General features: G+C 35.0%; 1 protein-coding gene across 1 annotated transcript; it reads left to right on the top strand.

Moving 5' to 3' along the window:
- Nucleotides 1-16346: 16346 nt before the first annotated feature.
- Nucleotides 16347-21825, top strand: LOC110798317 (sugar transport protein MST4). Its single transcript, XM_056839991.1, is given in 6 exon segments — nt 16347-16627; nt 17526-17851; nt 20128-20187; nt 20190-20257; nt 20568-20859; nt 20956-21825. Coding segments are annotated over 6 exon segments (1542 nt in total). The 5' UTR covers nt 16347-16494; the 3' UTR covers nt 21619-21825.
- The last annotated feature ends 790 nt before the right edge of the window (nt 21826-22615 follow it).

Below are 22615 nucleotides of genomic sequence, written 5' to 3'. Positions count from 1 at the left end.
GCTAGAGGTTATTTCAGCTATTTCATAATGTTTACGGATGATTTCAGTAGATATGACTATATTTACTTAATGAAACACATGTCCAAATCGTTTGAGAAATTCCGAGAATTTCAAAATGAAGTAGAGAATCAACATGTCAAGAAAATCAAAGCTCTAAGATCAGATCGAGGAGGTGAATATCTTATCCACGAGTTTGATGACCATCTAAAAGAATGCGGTATTCTTTCTGAATTGACTGCTTCGGGGACCTCAATGGAATGGAGTGTCGGAACGAAGAAACAAGACTTTACTCGATATGGTCAAGTCAATGATGGGTCAAGCTGAACTTCCTTTACAATTTTGGGGACATGCGTTGCAAACATCAGTACTCACACTGAATCATGCTCCGTCAAAAGTTGTTGAAAAGACTCCATACGAATTATGGACTGGGAAACTTCCAAAGTTGTCTTTTATAAAGATTTGGGGTTGCGAAGCATATGTTAAGCGATTAATTTCGGACAAGCTCGAACCAAAATCTGACAAATGTTTCTTCGTTGGGTATCCAAAAGAAACAAAGGGGTATTACTTCTACAACAAGTCAGAGAACAAAGTATTCGTTGCTCGTGACTGTGTCTTTATGGAAAGAAATCATATTTCCAAATTGACAAGTGGGAGAATAATAGACCTCGAAGAGATTCGAGACGAACAACGAACCAAGAACTCTTTAGAAGCAGTTCAAGGTGAAGAACCTCCAAGGCCTTTAGAAAAGCCAGCGGGCGTAGTTCCTCAAGACGTTGTTGCCCCTCATAGGTCACATAGAACTAAGGTTCAGCCGGACAGATGGACATGTGTCCTCTTGACTGAAAACTTAGATGTTCTCATATTAGATAGTGATGAACCTATGACCTACAAGAAATCTATGACGAGATCCAAGCTCCACTAAATGGTTAGAGGCCATGAAATCTGAGATAGACTCCATGTCTGAAAATCAAGTCTCGGATTTGGTAGATTTGCCGGATGGGTTTACACCTATTGGATGCAAATGGGTCTTCAAGTTGAAGAAAGACAAGGATGAAATTGTATACATATACAAGGCTAGATTGGTAGCAAAAGGTTACATGCAAGTTCACGGCGTTGACTACGATGAAACCTTTTCTCCAGTCGCTATGCTTAAGTCTATTCGGATAATCCTTGCGATTGTCGCGTTTCATGACTATGAAATATGGAAAATGGATGCCAAAACTGCCTTATTGAATGGTGTTCTTGAAGAGACTGTGTTTATGACACAGCCGGAGGGTTTTGTCGGTCAAAGAAATCAAGGAAAGGTATGCAAGCATAAGAAATCCATCTATGGATTAAAGCAGGCATCAAGGAGTTGGAATAAACAATTTGATGAAGCAGACAATAAGTTTGGCTTCATCAAGAATCAAGACGAATCTTGTGTATACAAGAAAGTCAGTGGGAGTAAAATTGCATTCCTAGTCTTGTATGTAGACGACCTACTACTTATTGGAAACGACATTCCTATGCTGGAGTCTGTAAAGACTTGGCTTGGAAAGTGTTTCTCAATGAAGGACTTAGGAGAGGCACAGTACATATTAGTTATCAAGATCTATAGGGATAGATCTAAAAGGATGTTTGGACTAAGCCAGAGAACTTACATTGACAAAGTGCTAGCTAGGTTCATTATGATGGAAGCCAAGAGAGGCCATCTACCCATGACACATGGCACATATCTAAGCAAGACTTAGTGTCCCAAGACATATGATGAGCATAGAAAGATGAGTGGAATTCCATACGCTTCTGCTATTAGATCCATCATGTATGCTATGATTTGTACAAGGTCGGATGTTCCATTCGCACTCAGTGCAACGAGCAGGTACCAGTCAGACCCAGGTGAGGCGTATTGGAATGCTGCCAAGAATATCCTAAAGTACCTGAAAAGGACTAAGGATCAGTTTCTGGTCTATGGTGGTACAGATAAGTTGATTGTTAGAGGCTATACGGACGCAAGCTTTCAAACAGACAGAGATGATTTCAAATCACAGTCTGGTTTTGTGTTCTGCCTCAATGGCGGAGCAGTAAGCTGGAAAAGTGCTAAGAAAAGCACTATTGCGGATTCTACAATTGAAGCCGAGTACATTGCTGCCTCAGAAGCAGCAAAGGAAGCTGTTTGGATTCGGAAGTTCATCGAAGAACTTGGGGTTGTCCTCTCCATTAAAGGACCAATGGCTTTGTATTGCGACAATAGCGGAGCCATTTCCAGGCAAAGGAGCCTAGGAGCCACAAGAAGTCCAAGCACGTACTGCAACGATTTCACTTACTTCGAGAAATAATTGAAAGGAAAGAAATCGAGATTTGAAAGGTTGGAACTGACGACAACGTCGCAGATCCATTGACTAAACCGTTGCCACAAGTGAAGCACAACGCACATGTAGCAACCATGGGAATCAAGCATATTGGAGAATGGCTTTCATTTTCTAAGTTTTGTTTTAGAACATCTGTTAGATCTGTGTTTAAAACAATTGGTTTAACCATTTCATATTTATGAAATTCTTTATTTTCATATTCATTTAATTTGGTTTAGCATTAAATGAAAAGTCCAAGTGATTCAAAACATTTAAATGGGATGTCAAGATGGATTCTTCGACAAAGAAACACCCATAAGTGAAATTGAATATTGAAGTCACAAAGGATCCCTAATCCAAGTCATTGAAAGGTGGACGACCAATGACTAATGAAGATTAGATTGCAAGTAGATTTGTAGTTCGGTTTCTTGAACTAGATTGACTGGATGTCAAAATCTTTTGCATAGATACTTATTGGATCTTGTATCGGATTGACCATGAGAACACTTTAAGAGATTAAAGTCATGTCATAAGCAGTTCTCATTAATGGTGATTAGAACCATTCCTCAGAACATGAGTGATTATGATTGCTCGTTTGAGAATTAGTTCGCTCTAAAGCTCGCAAAACGTCGCACCGTTAAAGGAGGCTATAAAAGCATTTATTGGGCGTACTATGAATCAAAGTGAGTGTTCATAGATTGCAAGAATAAATTGTACTCCTATTTTTGATAGGATATGGTGTTGTTGTGTAACAAGGCCTCTCGGAGAGTTAGATACTGTGAAAATGCATGGTCGTGCTCAGAATGGTTAAGGCTTAACCTTTTGTAAAAGTTTAACAGTTGAACTCAGTAATCCGAGAAACAGTTCTGGACCTAATAAGGATGGCTTGGATCTTACCTTATGTTCAGCAAGTAACACTATGCGATAAAGGAATGTGAATGCACACTTGTCTGAATGACAAGTGGGAGACTGAAGAAAATGTGTCCTTCACCCAAGGTGCATTAGTCTAATACCAAGGTTCAGATTAATTACGAACAATTAATTCAGTGAGATCAAGTGATCGGAACAGCTAGCTGGAGCAATGCTTCCGATCAGTGAGTTCTAATCTATATTAGGCTCACAGCTTACTCTTGACTGAACCTATAAGGTCACACCAATGACATGTAACAAATCACCGGATTAAATGAATTGGAAATTCATTTAAAAAGCTTTACGGGAATTAGTTTGGAAAAACATAATATACGATATGACGGTGGATCGGAATTGTATATCGTATCGTGAATATTCGTAAGCTAGGCGAAATGAATAATCGTATTGTACGACGGTGATTCGTCAAGTACGATACGATAAATAATTGTCGTAAGGCGTTGGTCGCGAATACGAGCCGCAACGAAGCTGTCGGCCCATCGAGCCAAGCGCGCATGTGCGCAAGGCCCAACGAGGCAGCAGCTCGCGTGCAGCAAGCAACCAGCCCGCAAGGCTCGCCGTGTGCGCGCAGCAAGAGAAGCAATGCAGCGAGCAAGGCAGCGAGGCCCACGGCCCACGGCTGCGATGCCCGGCTTCGGTATGTGAGTGTGTGTGGTCGGTTGAGGCCTTGTGCCTTGGCCGATCACATAATAACCTAAGGGTTATAACACACACACACACTTATGTTTTTTCCAACCCTAACCTAATTCTAAAATTATGTAAGTTTAGTTTTGCCTCCGTTCATAACTGTTCTTCCCAAAAAGAAAAACACTCTTGAGCATTGTCTAAGCTACGAATCTCAAGACGGATCTGAACGTGTCGGTGAACCAAATAGAGGAACGACGATTGGAGTTCTTTGTTTGTGTTCGTGAATCATAAACTAGGGAAAACACGCTTCGAATGTAAGTTTGCTTAATCTGTGCTTTATACATGTTTCCTGACGTTGGGGATTGTTCCGCACATGTTAATATGTATTTAACTGTATTCCCCTATAGATCTAACCCCCTCCCAAACCTTACCTAAGCGTACACACGGAGGCGAAGAAGTATGGTGAAAGGGATGGTTGGTAGGTCAAGAGGGAAGTGGGGGATAGGAAGATTAAAGTAGATATGAATGTTTCGTTGGTAAAGAAATTAGAGGACAAAAGAAGGGATGGAAGCTAGAAGATCAAAAATTAGAGGAGAAAAAAAAATTTGTAGTTTGCAAGTATTAGCAAGGAGTGTGTGATGATGATAACACCCTTGATCACCTAGAGGATTAGTAAAGGAGCAACGAGGAAAAGGGTTGGCACTATCGCCATCGCCGACCCTTCCTTGGAGCATCATGCTCTCCATGATGAGGTATTTTCTCTCTACCACCCGGCTAGACCATATCGAGACGATGTGCTCAGTTTATCTTAGAGGATTTAATTAGAGATTTTATTTATTTATTTTCTAGATTTATTTGCATATATGTTTGCTACTTTCTCTTTCCTTATTTATTTTCATAATTTCCTTGCATTGTTTTAGCATACTAGGTGCTAACCTTATAACTAGTTGCATCATTGTATATATTAGTTTCTCTGGCGGCTCGTTAGACATTCCCTTAAGTTATTACACAAGGATGAAGTGTTTTGTGTTTGAATCCTTGTCTCACGCTATAAGACAAAGTGTATGTTATAATGATGCTTGATTGTATGATTATTTGCACTTTTGTGTGGGTGACTTCGAAAAATCCCGTCCCAAGCATAGCTTTTTGAAAACCAAATTTTTTGTGTTCCTATGTTAGACTACCTTTCCTAATTAAGTTTCTTATCAAAAAGTATCTCTCAAACATCCTTGTGTGTAAATTATCATTTCCCCATTCACATAATTCATGATGCTTGGATTTTTCTTAGTTCTCTTTGTATGCACTTGTCTTTATGAAAATAATGCTAATTTAGGATGTGTGTTGTTTCTCGTATCATGTTGTGCCAACATTGATTTGAGATAATTGAAAAGATTATGAGTATATCAATATCGATGGATTATTTTAGGTTAATCTGGTCATTAATTAGGTTGGACTTTAAGGCTATATAGGTACGGTGAGGGCTGTGAAGTCGGGTCATTGGTCGATTACGGGTCGGGAGTAGTCGGATAATTTAGTTGTGCAGGGTCATTGTGCTTATGCGGAACGAATGTGTGATTTTTTTCGGTCAATTCGATTTTTGTCAGAAATCGGTTAGATCGGGTCAGTTTTTTAACTGCCCTAGGTACGGACCGATCCCAAAAGCAATTGAAAATGTTTGTAAATGCGTTTTGATGTTTTATGAAGAAGTGTAATGACATTTTTACCTTTTGTGATTTCGGACCCACGTGGTTAAAGTATGACCAAGTAAGCAACCTTTATTTTAGTCGAACATATGACACTTTTGGGGACACACAAATTAGGTATCTATGTAGTCCCTCCTATGGTCTTCATACTTACTCACATCTTTTTTTTTCCAAAATAAATAATTCACCAATTATCAATTTCCTACAATAAGTAATAACTAATACCTCATTCCATCTTATCTCTATTATATAATCCAAGAGCTGAGTGCTTTTTCGTAACATCACTTTTCATGTCCCCCATGTAATTTACAGAAATACCCTCAGCTCTTTCACCATTACATTTTACTGTTATTCCTCTCTCTCTCTCCAAAAAAAAAGAAAAAAGAAAAAGAAACGGTCAAATGCTTCCAAATCTCTCTCCTTGATTGAAACCTTCGAATCTCTCACTCCAAAATCAGAACCAATTCTTCTGCTCTTCAATGTCTTTCGCCGCCTCAAACGTTCAACAAAACGTCCCCGTTTGTTTATACTTAGTGTCGCCTCAGACGTTCGACGAAGATTAATATCCCTCGGATCTCTCTGTCGTCATGTCCGCCCGGCACGTCGAACGTCGTGTGCCTACTGCTGGTGAGATCACTTTTCTTGGTTTTGTTTTCGTTAATGAATTGGTTTGTTTTGGTGAAATAAATTTTGAAATTAGAGATTAAATAAATTTCGACATTAGGGTTTTAATTTTTTAGGGGAAATCTAAATTAGGGATTTAGAAAAGGGCTGAATGATCAATTACAAGATGAAGAGGTTTTGGGGTGGTTTTGTAGTTGTATTCGTCTTCGGCGACATAATTTACAGCGACTCAACTAGGGTTTCCGATTCAGGTTATTTCCCCGCCGCTTCGATTACTGGTGCACTTAGGGTTTCCTGATTTCATTTGTGAACTTTGTCTTTCCTAAAATATTGCTATTATTGAGGTAATTTTAATTTCACCTACCACCATTACCCTTTCATTCTTAGTTTAACTTTCAATTTGATTTCAATTTTCTGATTGATTAATTCAAATAAAAGGGTGATTCAGATTAATTCAACCCTGTTTTTTCGTCGACCTTGAAGGTTTCTCATCATTCCATAATATTTTTCTCTCCTTCTCAAATTTCTGTGATTTTTATTAACTTATTTTTGTTGTACATATGATCCCGGTTCTTCACAGGTTTTGCCAAAGCGGCAAAAAGCTTCCCAAACTGGGGTATTTTATTTTCTTCTATTTCTTTTCTAAAGCTTTTGATTTTTTGAAGGTTCAATTTTAGTTGGAGTTAATTTTATTTTTATTTTTAATAAATGGGGGAAAAGAGTATAATCAAAGCAAGGTATACAGGAGAAAAGTGCAGCAAGTTGAGTATTACAGTCTATCTTGATTGGAGAAAGGTTTGGGTATCATTTGAAAATAAGATTATTTTAAATATTCTTGAACACAATTTTCCATATTTGTTTTTCCATTGGTGTATAATTTTGGATGGATATCATTTGATGGATATTAGTAAATTCATGATTTGCTTTGAATTTGTTAGATTTTATTAACACAAAAATGAGCTATTGACTACCCATTCATTGCGGGTTTGTTAGATTTTATTAACAATTGAGCTATTGACTATCCATGTGAAGTGTTTAGATTTCGGGGTAATTAGTGTTGAAATTTGGTGCAGGACGGTTTCTTAGTGCATACTTCCTTGGAGGATATAGTGAGGATGCATGGTCGAGGGATGAATGGTTCAAATAAGTAAATCTTGGCCTTGGGTATACCGGTAAGTCCGTTTTTTACCTATGTGATTTTGTTAGAATATTTGTGATGAGTTTTGAACCTATTTGTTCTGATATAGCATTGTTGGTGTAGGTGTTAGGTGTTGGTGTTAGGTGGTCATATGGTTTGTGGTTTATCAGCTTTGTTTTCGGTTGAATTTCGGAAATCAGGTATGGACCTGAGGAATTTTACCATGAATTTTAGGAGTAATTTATATTTTTTTTTGTTGAAATTTTGAATTGTTCATGGATTGAAAGTGTTATCGTTTCTGCAAATTCTTAAAGTTAATATTTTTTAAAATCTATTTTTTCATAAAATTAATCAGATATATTTAGTAAAAGTTGGATTTTTATCTCAAATTTAAATGTTTCGGTGATTGCATTTAATCATTATCTCTAATTTTTCTTTCAGATTATCCATTTTTCAATTTTTTTTTCCATTTTTGTTTTCTTGGAAGAAGAGGAAATGCTAAGTTTTTGCCGTACCTCATTCATTTTCTATAAATTTACACCGTATTTGTGAAATTGAATTTCAAATTTGCATACTTGGTTCATAATTGTTAATTAGGTTTTACAATTTCACTGTTCAATTCCTTGATCAGTTATTAGAGTCTGATTATTGAAAGTTTGAAATATGTTTAATAAATTTTGTTTGATAAAATTGAATTTACATCCTCTATTGTAACAAAATCACATAGCAAAGATATACATCATCTATTGTTGGAAGGTAAAAGCGTTTTTACAAGTCACACATTGTGTTGCTCCTTTTTTCATAAAGTACTTACCTGCCTGACTAACTATTTTTAGAATCTTTGGTAATTTTGTAACCTGCATGAAGTTTGATTTTGTAGTATCTGCGATTCTATGGAAACAATGATTTTCCTTCTCTTTTCTGAAGTGGTTTGTTGTCACATAACTTGTTTGTCTTATTATTTCAGTGTAGGATTAATTGTTCTTGGTGCATTCATTGCGGGTGCTCGAGATCTGTCATTTGATGCTTACGTTTATGGAATTGTATTTCTGGCCAATATTACTACGGCTATATACCTTGCGACTATAGCTCGAATTGGTGATACATCAGTGTTTTCATTCATTTGCCTTATATTCTGTATGATTTCATATATTGATGCTAATATAACCATTTTTATCTCAGAAAAATCCAGTGGCCTTAATAGTTTTGGACTTATGTGGTGTAATGGTGAGATTGCAGATCTGTTACAAAAAAATGCACTTAAGACTCACTACCTTACTACACAATGTATCAGTTCTTTACTCATGGTACCTTTTTCTCTATATTTTTTTATAGTAGGTATTCTTTGCGGACCAATATTGTTGTTTTGGACTTATGTGAGAGGTGACTTGGATCTCACCTTCAACTTTTCGTACTTGCTATCACTTGGTTTTCTGGTACTTCATAATCCCATGATTTTTCTGATGCTCATAATTTTGACATGCACACTGGCGGATCTAGGGGGAGGCCTACCTAGGCCTCGGCCCACCCCATTCGGAGTAGTAATTATTTCTCTTAAACATAGAACACAAAGACCATGTAGCCGAGTCAGTTTTGTTCTAAGCAATGAGTTGTACATCTTTCCAAGCACCATTGAGGCTTCTGAAGCCCATGTTTGGGATTGGATGCAAACATAGACAACTCTTCCTACTCTAAAATTATCTGAAACGTCAAGTTATCTGCTCTTTTTAGTTGAGCTAAAGTCGACCCCTTATTATGGGTTCTTCTTTAGTTATCATTTTGTTACTTTTTTAGGTTTTTTTTCAATCGTCAAGTTATCTATAATTGCAGTCTGTAGCTCACATGCCCTGGCGTCAAATGACATACAAGTTTTTAAACACCATTATTGACGATCTATTGCCTTTGTAATCAAGAAGCCCATACTTCACCGTCTTTTAGTTTTCCGTGATGGTAAGAGTAATTCAACACTCCTAAACATTTTCGTTGTGCTTGATTATTTAGTTGCACCCCCTTAAAACAAAATTTTGGAGTTCTTGAATTCTTGATCATGTATGCCTATTCTTGGAGGGAGAAATTGGAAAATAACACACACTTTCTGATTTTAAAAGCCGGAGAATGTTCCACAACCTGTTTGCAAGCTCAAAATGTTTACATGGCTATTGTCTCAAGATAGAATTAAAAGTTCCACTTCCCCTTTAACTTTCTACAAGATTGTTCAAACTATTATAGTTTTGTTTGTTTTTCTAAACCTTAGCAATCAAATTGAGTCAGATGGAGTAGTATTACAGCATTGGAGATGATAACTGTGATTATATTGTGTTTATGCATGGTTGATTTTAAATTGCTTCGGTTTCTACAAATATCATATTTTTTATATATGTTTATCAAAGATGGAAATACTCAGTTGATAAAAAGCGGATGAATGAGTTCGGTTTTGGTGGTGAGGACGACAGTCAGTCTTCCGAGGCCATTGATGGGACAAAGAAGGGATTTTAACTTCCATATTTTGAATTACTCAATATTACGGAGTACAAATTTACCTCTCATCAGAGCAGCCTAGCTGATTTCTTTGAACGCCAATGTGACCACATTTACATAATTAGTTTTGTTGGGTCCATTTTTATGACAGAGGTGCTGAAATTAAGGCTTTAAGCCCCATAGTTCATGTTTTAATCATCCTTTATCTTTTGGTGATTGCAGAGTGTTCATCTTAAAGCCGCATAATTATGGTTGCGTGTGTGACTCTTCTGTGTTACAACTTCAATTTTTCCGTGTGTATTGATTTGTTTTCGGTGGATTAGGTTGATTTCAGATCTATAAGCTGTTGTAATTAGGGTTTTCCATTGTTGGATATGCATATCGAGGATTTTGAAGCAGAAGAGGTGCTGCCAGGTGCAATGTTTCCGTTAGTGTTCAAATGGTTAGTTCGCAATTGTTGGACATTGCGACCTGTTGAACAATTTCCATTTTTGAATTCGAATTGTGGGAACAATTGCGAACATTTTCCACTTCAGTAATGTAATTTTGATTTATCGCTGTGATATATTAGTTGTAAAAATTCAATTTTAATTTCTTTTAATAATTTTGCACGCATCGCGTGCATATCAGACTAGTTTTAATAAAATAAACTCACCCTTCTAAATCTCGTACCGGTTAAACTGTAACTCATACTCCCTCCGTCTTGTTTTACTTGCCCCGTTTTGACCAACAAAAAGCTAACAAAAAATTAGTCAAACTGGAGCAAATAAATTGAGACGCGGAGTATATATTAAGAGACGGGGGGTAATCAAGACTTATTATATGTTATGGTTCGTTCAACCATTAATGGCAAGGGGTACATTAATTAGGATTTTCCTTTTCCTCTAAACGTGTCTCTAACAATGATTCTAATAAAGTTTGTAAGTCTCCTTTTGAAGATGTGTTGGGGACTCTTTATTTATCAAAAGGTCTTGCACACATAAGGTGTATAATAAATTTATTGTACACCAACATAATTTTTACCCAGTTTTTTTTTAACTTTTACCCAATTTTCTCTAACGTTTATATTATTAAAAAAAGAAGTTGATAGATAAACATTTTAAACGGTTAAATGATTAATTTTATACATTATTAATGATTTTGAATTTTTTTTTAAATGAAATTTTTTATCACTTAAAAATAGATAACTTTTACATATAATGGTAACTTTTAAGCATTTTACGGTAATTTTAAATTCGGTGTACAATATTTATCGTACACCTCATATAAATAAGAATTTGCGTTAACATATATATTTCCTCTCTCATTATACACATCCGCCTGTGTGATAATACAAATTTGTTAAAATGGACGCAAGTTTCGACATCTAAGGATATGACAAAGAGAACATGATCCTGAAAAAAATAAGGTCAACATAAAATGACATAGAGTACTTGTAATCATGTACTTTGTACTAAATATTATTATAAACGCAATTTCAGCATGTTTTTTTCAGAATTATTGTTATCGCTCGTAATGAAGGCCCTATAATTAAGAAGTCAACCAATGTATATTTCACATTTCATCATCACTAATAAATAAGTAATACCCTATCGTTGTCACTGTATGAAAACCAAAAAGATAATTCAAAACGAGACTTTTTTTTGGAAGATTTCCAATGGGGAGTTCATACACATAAAATGGTTTTAAACCGACTGTACTTAAAATACAATGGGCGAAGGACATGTCAGATTACTATTTTTTTATTTAGGTGGGAAATGTTATACTTTAGGGGGGAATTGTTTTCAGTTTTTCCGCCACTTTCCTCTTCACAGCGGGTCTTTCACCGCCCAAAACTCTCCTGAAAATTTGCCCACCAACATTTCCCCTAAAAAAAACAAAAAAAATAAAAATAAAATAAAAACCAAAGTGAAGGTGAACACTAACTATCTGGTTACGAGATTTTTCCACAGAAGATTATCACTTACCAGGCTTCTTGTCAGAAGTGAATACTCTTGAACTCCATTTCTACTTCTAATGTAATGCAAAGCACTTACCAATTAATCGTGTAACTTAGTTACTTAATAATTTGTTGTCGTTTTATTTTATTTTTCTTAGTGAATCTGAATTAACTTATTGTGATTTTATCATTGTCGTATAATCTATAAACCATCAATTTATCAAGCGGAGTAACCAATGTTGTTAGTTTATGATGACGGAGAAACCTATGTACCTTATGTGTGTAATCATTTATTTCCGTGAGTAATTTATGTATGTTAACTTTTCTTAGTAAATTAATTGTATATGTGAAATTAAAAATGAAATTATATGCTAGTATATGAATTAATTATTTGATTATATGAATAAATATGGTAAAATGGACATACCTATTTATATGTATAAAAGCATTGTATGATTTATTTAAATTTGTATTAATAATTAACTTGTTTAATTTCATTTGTTATTCCATAGTACAATGGTTAGTATAGACCTTAATGTTGAACCCGTCGTCGGAGAAGGAACTATTGTGAATTCAACTACGCCTACCACCCCTTGTCCAGGAATGTGTTTTGAGTCCGGTCTTGAGTTTAGTGAATTTTGCCATCGTTATGCTTACATGACGGGTTTTGAGTTGTTTGTAATTGGTAATAGGATAAAGAAGGAGTACAAGGATAAAGGTGTTAGTAAAACTAACTTTTGATGAAAATAAAAGGAAAATATAAATAATATTCTAGTTGTGCACCCTCCTTACAAATTAATAATAATTAAATTGTTATTTATGTTACATTCTTTTCAAATATTTCTATCACTAACGATCAAGCTCGGTATTAAAGTATTTATTAATTAGATGGTTATTTCGATCTAATTGTTTTAATTTTTTCGAGTATGTTAGGTGTCTCGTGTGTTTTTGTGGACAAATAAAGTACGTGTAAGCTCCCTCTATCAAAGCCAACCCTTTCATGTGTCCAAAACAATTCTCATTCCCGGATAACCTAGTACACTGACACCTAAGTAAACTCGATCGTCTAAGCCAACCCTTTCATGTGTCCCGAACAATTCTCATTCCCAGATAACCTACTACCATGACACCTAAGTAAACTCATCCTCTAAGCCAACCCTTTCATGTGTCCCGATCGATTCTTATTCCCGGATAACCTAGTACACTGACACCTAAGTAAACTCGATCGTCTAAGCCAACCCTTTCATGTGTCCCGAACAATTCTCATTCCCGGATAACCTACTACCATGACACCTAAGTAAACTCATCCTCTAAGCCAACCCTTTCATGTGTCCAAAAACAATTCTCATTCCCGGATAACCTAGTACCATGACACCTAAGTGAACTTGATCGTCTAAGACAACCCTTTCATGTGTCCAAAACAATTCTCATTCCCGGATAACCTAGTACACTGACACCTAAGTAAACTCGATCGTCTAAGCCAACCCTTTCATGTGTCCCGAACAATTCTTATTCCTGTATAATCTAGTACCATGACACTTAAGTGAACTAGTTACGAGGGTTAGCCAACCTTTCGTCCGACATGTAGGTGAGTAGGTGTAAGCTTTTCCAATTTTCAAATTAACTTTTGATGAAAATAAAAGGAAAATATAAATAACATCCTACTTGTGCACCATCCTTACAAATTAATAATAATTAAATTGTTATTTATGTTACATTCTTTTCAAATATTTCTATCACTAATGAACAAGCTCGGTATTAATGTATTTATTAATTACATGGTTATTTGATGTAATTGTTTTAATTTTTTCGAGTATGTTAGTGTCTCGTGTGTTTTTATGGACAACTAAAGTATGTGTAAGCTCCCTTTATCAAAGCCAACATTTTATGTGTCCAGATCAATTCTCCTTCCCGGATAACCTAGTACCATGACACCTAAATAAACTCATCGTCTAAGCCAACCCTTTCATGTGTCCCGATCGATTCTCATTCCCGGATAACCTAGTACCATGACACCTAAGTGAACTCGATCGTCTAAGCCAACACTTCATGTGACCCGAACAATTCTTATTCCCGTATAACCTAGTACCATGACACTTAAGGAAACTAGTTACGAGGATTAGCCAACTCTTTCATGTGTCCAAAACAATTCTCATTCCCGTATAACCTAGTACACTGACACCTAAGTAAACTCGATCGTCTAAGCCAACCCTTTCATGTGTCCAAAACAATTCTCATTCCCGGATAACCTAGTACACTGACACCTAAGTAAACTCGATCGTCTAAGCCAACCCTTTCATGTGTCCCGATCGATTCTTATTCCCGGATAACCTAGTACCATGACACCTAAGTAAACTCATCGTCTAAGCCAACCCTTTATTGTGTCCCGAGCGATTCTCATTCCCGGATAACCTAGTACCATGACACGTAAGTGAACTAGTTACGAGGATTAGCCAACCTTATTAGAAAGACACTTATGTAAACTATGTATAACAATAATATGGACACATACGTATCCCAAAACCAACAATAAGAAAATTACTTAATTAATATGTATACATAATAAACCAAATAACATCGAGGAAATTAAAAATGTATACACACTTCATTAGCAAATTAATGTTAAATCTATGGTGGACCCGACTACTAATTGCTCATGCTGGTATTGGTTCGTTAGTTGATTGGCTGCAGCAACAACCCTTAGTATAGGCGGGAAACAATACAGTAGTGTGTAATAAAAAACAAAAACACATAAACTTGCATTCATCCCAATCTGTACTACGATTTCATCAATAAAATTAAATAGAACAACATGTTAAATAATTTCTTAAGGCTATAATAAAACATTTGCAACCCATATTAAGTCTAGTATTCCCGCCATTTCTCCAACATTTAAATTTTGTAGCAGGCCCTGCCCAAGATGTTGTGAATGAGATGCATTACAATCAGGCCTACATCGATATGGAAGATCAAGATTTTGTAAACAATGTGGTGACCTCGTTCTGGAACTAAGGATGCTTGTAACGCTACAAAAATTCTGATCGACTTCGTAATAACTTAGTTTTTGTTGTACGTATTTGAACTAATGCTATGGAAACCTTTTGATGTTGCATACATTAAAGTAACATATTAAGTAAGTTGGGTGAATGTTTGACAATCTTAAACTTGGATTAATACCGACTCAATCCCAACTTTAACTCCAAACACATTTGCGATAACCAAACTACAAAACCTATATTGTACAAAACAACGGATTGAGTGCTAACTGGATTAACTAGGTTAATAAGCAATTCATAAAAAAATACATTTTCTAATTTATATTACAACTTAGTCTTTACACTAACTTAAGTTTATACACCATACAATTTAAGAATTTTAATTGTATATAAATTAATAAATCAACGTTTTCCTCTTTTACAATATAATTTACATTGTATTTTACAGATACTGAAATCAAACAAATACAATTTCTACGTAAAACAAACAATGGCTTCTGCCTCACGTCACAATGGTCACGTCACAATGGTCACATCTACAACATAAACATAGAGCATTGCTTGCACGCTGGTCACGGGTTCGAGTACTGGCCTGAGCATAATAAAAAGCGCATTCAAATTCTTCCCTACCAACCCCTCACCCCCCCCCCCCCCCCTTTTTCTTCTTTTTCCAAATCCCTGCAATTTTTTCTTCTTTTTCCAAATCCCTGCAAATCCCCCCTTTTTCCAAACCATGTTTTTTATTTACAAACTTAAACAAAACATTGATAAAATTAGGAAAAATGAATATCAAACTACGATGAAATAGGTAACAACAAAACAATTTTAACATTGGTAACATCGAAATAAATCAACAAATCCGTAAGAAAAAATGAAAAAAACAATACTCCATTAACATAGATGCTCCGACGAAGAAGAAGTGTTCAGCATAACATACATTCTTTTATCTGGAAAATCAAAGAATACGAAATAAATCAGAACAAATGAATTTGGGGAGATGAATACTCATTGGTTTCATCGACATTTCAACAAAATAAAAATAAATAAAAAAACAACTTGTTTTTATATTTGAAATTCAAATTCAAATTGGCCATGAAATTTTTTGAGGTTACTAGGCAGTGACAAGGACATTAGCTGGCAATGATACCTAATTAGTGAACAATTTATGATGACTCAGCTTAAAATGGTTTTATGTGTGGGTTTTGCCTTTCCGATAAGGATATTTAATTTCCATAAATCAAATTAGTTTCCATTATTTCTCACAAATTTTCACCAGTCTAAGGTTTGACTAATCATACAAATAGGTTTGACTGCCCCTAAAGAGAGTAAAAAAAGACAAGATAAATACGACAATATTTAGATTCAAGTTCCAAGTCGACAAGCAGGAAAGCCGCCTATTTAGAAAAAAAAGGAAAAAGAAAATTACAAGTAAAAATGTGAAGAAATAGGAAGTCCAAGTCCACAACAACACGTGTAAAGATCCAAAACAGCTGGAATGGTAGCCAATTGACATTCACATTTTGTAACACACCCTTATTTTCACCTTTTATTAATTATCTCATTTTGGATTAACATGCACTTAATTTCTCTCTCCTCCGTCACCTTTATAAATACACTTGTTACAACTTACAAGTCTTTACTTTCAGTACACAAAAAGTCACAACAGAGAGAAAACATAGATAACATATAGAGAGAGAAAGAAATATACAGATCGAGTAACAACTTAAGAGAAAGAATGGCTGGCGGAGGCTTTGCAGCTCCGGCGAACGGGGCTGTCTTCGAAGCGAAGATAACCCCGATCGTCATCATTTCTTGTATCATGGCTGCCACCGGTGGTCTCATGTTTGGTTATGATGTTGGAATATCAGGTTTGTTTCTTGCCTCAACTTTATTACTACGTACGGAATACTTCGGTTCGGATTTTGTTTTTACGTCTTTAGTTTAAATTACATTTTTTCAAATTAATGTTTAAACGGATAATGGGTGGTCTGTTTATTTTCTTCAAACGTTTCCGTTTTATTTATTGATAGGTAGGCCCGTTAGGCGTTAGATAACTTTGTTTCATCAGTTGGAACTTGGAAGTTGAATCCTAAAGAGTAAAGAGTCATTTCCTTTAAAAATATTACTCCGCGCGTATTTCTTTACTTTTTTTTTAAAAACTACTCCCCGTTTCTTTTTGTTTGTTACGTTTGGATTTTTGCACGTTATTAACGTATAATAAAGATTCTTTTTCTTTTTTATTAAAAAAATAAACTCAATTAAAACCTCAATCCACTAATCATTACAACAACCAATAAGATTGTTTATTTATCAAAATGAACCAATAATGGAAAAACACACAGATTGCTAACTTAACATACTTGGGAAATTGTAAAGAAATTTAATGAGTTGAAAAAATGGACTAATTAAAATTAAAAGCTGGCACAATAAATAATACTTATAATAAGTTTATAAAAGAAAATATTCTCCCACGTAACAAATATTTTAAAACAACCTAAAAGGAATTCGTAACAAACAAAAAGTAACGGAGGGAGCAGTCATTATGTAAAATAGTGGGATGACCTTTGTGATATGATTAAGTTTGTGAATTTACATAGTTTTCCTATACGTGATATAACTTTTTTAAAGGAAAAATGAGGTGTATATAATTGATAGTTACGCGATCCTCTATGTTTTAATGTTTATACTGTTGAAAATACTGGTTAGTTTTAAGCTATATGCTTTAGGGTTTAAAAAATGGATGGAATGAATGTGGTTAAAATGCAGGAGGTGTAACATCAATGGACCCTTTCCTAAGGAAATTCTTTCCAGTGGTATTTCGGAAAAAGAATTTACCAGATGCAAACCAAAGTAACTACTGTGAATATGACAACTAAGGGCTTCAATTATTCACCTCTTCACTATACCTTGCTGCTTTAGTTGCAACGTTTTTCGCATCGTATACCACAAGACGGTTAGGGAGGAGGCTAACTATGTTGATCGCTGGGGTTTTCTTCATCACCGGGGTCGTTCTTAATGCTGCTGCTCAAGATCTTGCTATGCTTATTATTGGCAGGATTTTGCTTGGTTGTGGAGTTGGCTTTGCCAATCAGGTACGTACTACATTTTAATCTAGCTTGCTATTATTTCATTTTCCAATTAATTTTCCTTCAAAATAGTGGAGGTCGATATGCAGAGATCATTGGATTTGATATTGTTTAGGAACTAAATCTATACTAATATATTAAAAGGCGTTTGTGAAAACGTATATGTGTCACGTAGACTCCCTCCGTATTGCGCCATGTCACCACTAATAAGCATCATGATATGTTATTGACAACCAAAAAAGCATGTAGGTAGCAAGGATCGAACATCAAACCTCATGGATTAAAAGTTTCACTTTTAAGTAACTCAGCTAGCTACAATGTTTGTCATATTTTCACATATAAATGTAAAATACAATCTTTTAAAATTAGGCACATTTTTAGAAAACGTAAACCCAACTAAAAGTAAAATCCGGAGCAACGCCCGGGCCACACACTAGTTTTTATAAAAGAAAAGTGAACAAAATTTAAGATATTTGCTCTCAAGCTATAATTGATTAGGTAGTAAATTAATTATAGTTACGAATGCAAATTACATTTGTTGAATAAGTTTTAAACTTCGTCGAATTGAATGAATTATAATCAAGAGTATGAACGTATGATATAGCTTGTGTGAAATATTAAAAAAGTCAGCCTTGGGACTTTTAAAGTATGTGTTGTAGGATAAACTAATCTTTGCTAACGTTGAATTAACAAGTCAAGATAAGAAGTTGATTGAGAGATCATTCATATAATTCACTTAGCAATCACATAAATAGTGAACATAATAGGGAGTAGACCCTCTCATTTTCACTTGAAGCAATCAAATTGGGGTTTGTTGGGGTTTATATGGGTCCCATATTCAATTTTCTTAACTTTGTTGCGTAATTGACCGACACCATTTACTCATTAAGCACGGCTGATTTGCAACACCAATCCACTATACATAAACGCCCTGGACGGAAGCTGATACATATACCATCTGGGTATGCAATAGTGCCATATCCTGGGCTCCTATTGGTTGTTTTCACAAAAGCAATCTTACATGGGATTTAAATTTAAATCTAAAATAGCAACCCTGCATAAAATTGTTCAATCTAAACCAATCACAGCCCAGGGTATAACATTATTTCATATACAAGGGGTATATGTAGCCTTTTCGGCCCTGGACCGTTGTTTATCAACTTGTTTTTTCATGTTTTTCCAAAATCTCGATTTCTAACTTTGATTTCATCTTTTGATAAGTATTTCTCATTTTAAATTCTCCATATGAGTAAAACAGTCAAAGAACGAAAGTAGTCCTTGAATACAATCAGGTTTATAAAAGCTCTTATTTGTCTCAAGTGTACAATAAATTTGTTAATAACCAATTTCATAATAACTTTTAACATATTTTAATTAAATTTATACATTATAAAGTAATTCTTGATGCTTAATTAAAAGATTATATAGTTCATCCTGTATAGTGATTTTTAACGTTTACTTTTAAACAAGAATAATTTTATCACTAGATTTTTTCATGCTAATTTTTAATCCTAGCTTAGTTGTATCCGGCAAAAAGAAGAAGGTGGCCAATAATCATACGTACATGTGATGTACACTTTTTTTGCTCAGTTTTTTGGTCTATCTTCTACGGAGTAGAATATAATTAGTGAGTTGGATTTATATACTCTTATCCAATCTTTGCCCAACTTATTCAATTTCTTTGCAACTTTGTCATGTTAATTTAAATTAACTAAATATGCGTTACTTTATTGGAAATTTGTAGACCTCTTTTTTGCTGAGATTATTATGACTTTTATGAACACTTGCTAGCTAGTTACACCTTTTTGTGGGTTCATATGTGAATTTTATTCACAAGTATGTTGATGGGAGTTAACTTTTTTGAGTGTTGTGATTCTCTCACTTATCCATTAAATTTAATTTATGCCGGGTATTTTTTATAAAGCCTAAATTTTCTTAATTGTTTAATGACTAGAATTCAACTTTTTTGTGTTTATGATAAGCACCTACATCATGCTTGTCATTTGCCTACGTAGTAATAATCACAATAAAAAAGAAAAGGTGAGGGAAAACAATGTACATTTTGAATTTTTATATAATAATTTGACTAATTTATCTGTCCACATTTTAAATGATTAATAATGAATAATTATCCCATGATTATTCATGATTTACTGATTAATAATGAATAATTATCCCATGATTATTCATGATTTACTGATAAATGCATATAAGTATGAAGTATTACTTACGATATGTCTAATGTGAAATGTAATAAGTTAAAAATGAATGTTGGAAAATAGGCAGTACCCGTATTTCTATCAGAGATAGCACCTACTCAAATTCGAGGTGGTCTGAATATATTATATTATTTCAGCTCAACGTCACCATCGGTATTCTTTTTGCGAACCTCGTCAATTATGGCACCGCTAAGTATGTCCTTTTTTCCCTCCTCCTTTTATGTTCTATTCTTAATTAAAATATTCCATAATTTTTATGATATTTACCAATTCAAGCGTTAGTTAATTTACATGTAACATGCATGTCTAAACTTGTTCTTATATACTCCGTAGTTATATATGTATACACTATTTACATGTGAAACAATTAAGATATAAATATATAAGATAATTTCATAGTTATGGAAACAAATGCAAAGAGTGATAAGAGTGTTTAATTTGGAGTTTAGTTTTATAATAATTTGAAAATGATGAATGGTTTTATAATTAACTAACACGTACAGAATGCATGGAGAAAATGGATGGAGGGTGTCACTAGGAATAGCTGGTGTACCAGCCTGCTTACTGACGTTGGGAGCTCTACTGGTTACGGACACACCAAACAGCCTTATTGAACGAGGGCGATTAGAAGAAGGAAAATCAGTCCTCAGAAAAATTAGGGGTACAGATAACATTGAGCCAGAGTTCAATGAACTTGTTGAAGCTAGTCGTGTTGCTCAACTAGTTAAGAACCCTTTCAGAAATCTCCTCAAGCGAAGAAATCGCCCTCAGCTTATTATTTCCATCGCTTTGCAGGTTCGTACGTATTACATACATATTTACAACATCTATATTATTGTACGTACGTTGTCGTTTTGAATAAAAGACTTAATTAATTGTGTTAATTACCAGGTGTTTCAACAATTTACTGGAATTAATGCAATCATGTTCTACGCCCCTGTGTTATTCAACACCTTAGGATTTGGAGCAGTAAATGTCCTTTCCACTATCGTCTCTATTTATTCTGTCGACAAACTAGGGAGACTTCAGGCAGGAGTTCAAATGTTTTTGTCTCAGGTCATTATAGCCATAATTCTAGGCCTCAAGGTCAAAGACCATTCCAACCACTTAGGCCATGGCTACGCAATATTTGTAGTTATACTCGTGTGCACTTTTGTCTCTGCCTTCGCTTGGTCATGGGGCCCACTAGGTTGGCTCATCCCTTCGGAAACCTTCCCCTTGGAAACCCGGTCAGCAGGTCAGAGTGTGACTGTCTGTACTAACATGCTCTTCACTTTTGTCATCGGACAAGCCTTCTTATCCATGCTTTGCAAGTTTAAGTTTGGCATTTTCCTCTTCTTTTCTGGGTGGGTCTTGGTCATGTCCCTTTTCGTGGTTTTCTTACTCCCCGAAACTAACAACATCCCCATTGAGGAAATGACTGAGAAGGTTTGGAAAAGACATTGGCTTTGGAAAAGATTCATGGATAATGATGAGGACTACATTGGAGTTGAGGTTAACACCATCAAGGATGCTCACAAAAAGCAAACTAATGGGTCTGCTGCTACGCTTTAATTATAATTTGGATGCAATACAATCAAATCAATCTTTGTTAGAAGTACAATTTTTATAGCTAAAATGATACAAGGTAAATATGATATTGATGATAAAATTATAGCTAAAATTATACATAGGTAGCGAAAATTGTGCCATTCCTAGTTCCTACTCTTAAGTCTTAATGGGCTAAGATTTTTTCTATATTGAATCAACAAGCTTCTTTCATTGACTTGATCTTTAGAACTGTCTTGAAATGTTACATCAATTTCACATCAACATAAATAATGTTGAATTGAAAGCTTAATATAATTATGTTGTCACTGTAAAGCTAAAGAAATTTCAGATTGTCAGACAATCTGTTGTCATGAAAACCATAATGAATCAGATTGTCAAACATTTTGTTGTTGACAAAACCAATTGTATCCTGGTTGTCATTGTCCTGACACGTCTTGAATCTAACTTGACAAACGAATTCTTATACGGATGACAGGACATCTGAATAATGCGATTAGCTAACTTAATTAACAATAAACAATGTATCTATCGTCTTTTATGATTACCAATAAGTAGCTTAAAATCTTGCAGAAGTGGTCTCCACGGTTGACGGTTGTTGTATATAATACCAAGTGTGTTATTCGGATGGAACACGTACAAGAGGGGGGTGAATTGTAATTTGAAACTTGCTTCTAACTTTTTGCGGAATTATAAAAGAAACTTAAAAGCAAGTATAGAAAATAAAGCAAGAGAGAATTTAGCGTGGAAATCTTCTTGAAAATTATCAAGAAGACAAAACCACGACCACTGGGGATTTTAACGACGAGCTCTCATTCATCAAGCGAACGACCTTGTTACTAACTTAATTGGAAACTCTATCAACCCAAGTTCCCCGTGAACTTAGGATCCCATACAAAGAGTATAACATTCACGCTCAGTTGTGTTTAATACTCTCTCAAGACTTCACTCAAAGCCTTTCCAAATACATTAGGAACTCACTCAAGTTCCTAACCCAAACTTG

This window comes from Spinacia oleracea, chromosome 3 (assembly GCF_020520425.1).
Source record: "Spinacia oleracea cultivar Varoflay chromosome 3, BTI_SOV_V1, whole genome shotgun sequence".
In the NCBI taxonomy this organism is placed as follows: Eukaryota; Viridiplantae; Streptophyta; class Magnoliopsida; order Caryophyllales; family Amaranthaceae; genus Spinacia; species Spinacia oleracea.
Note: the sequence above shows the minus strand (reverse complement) of the source record. Positions and strands in the feature narration are given on the sequence as shown.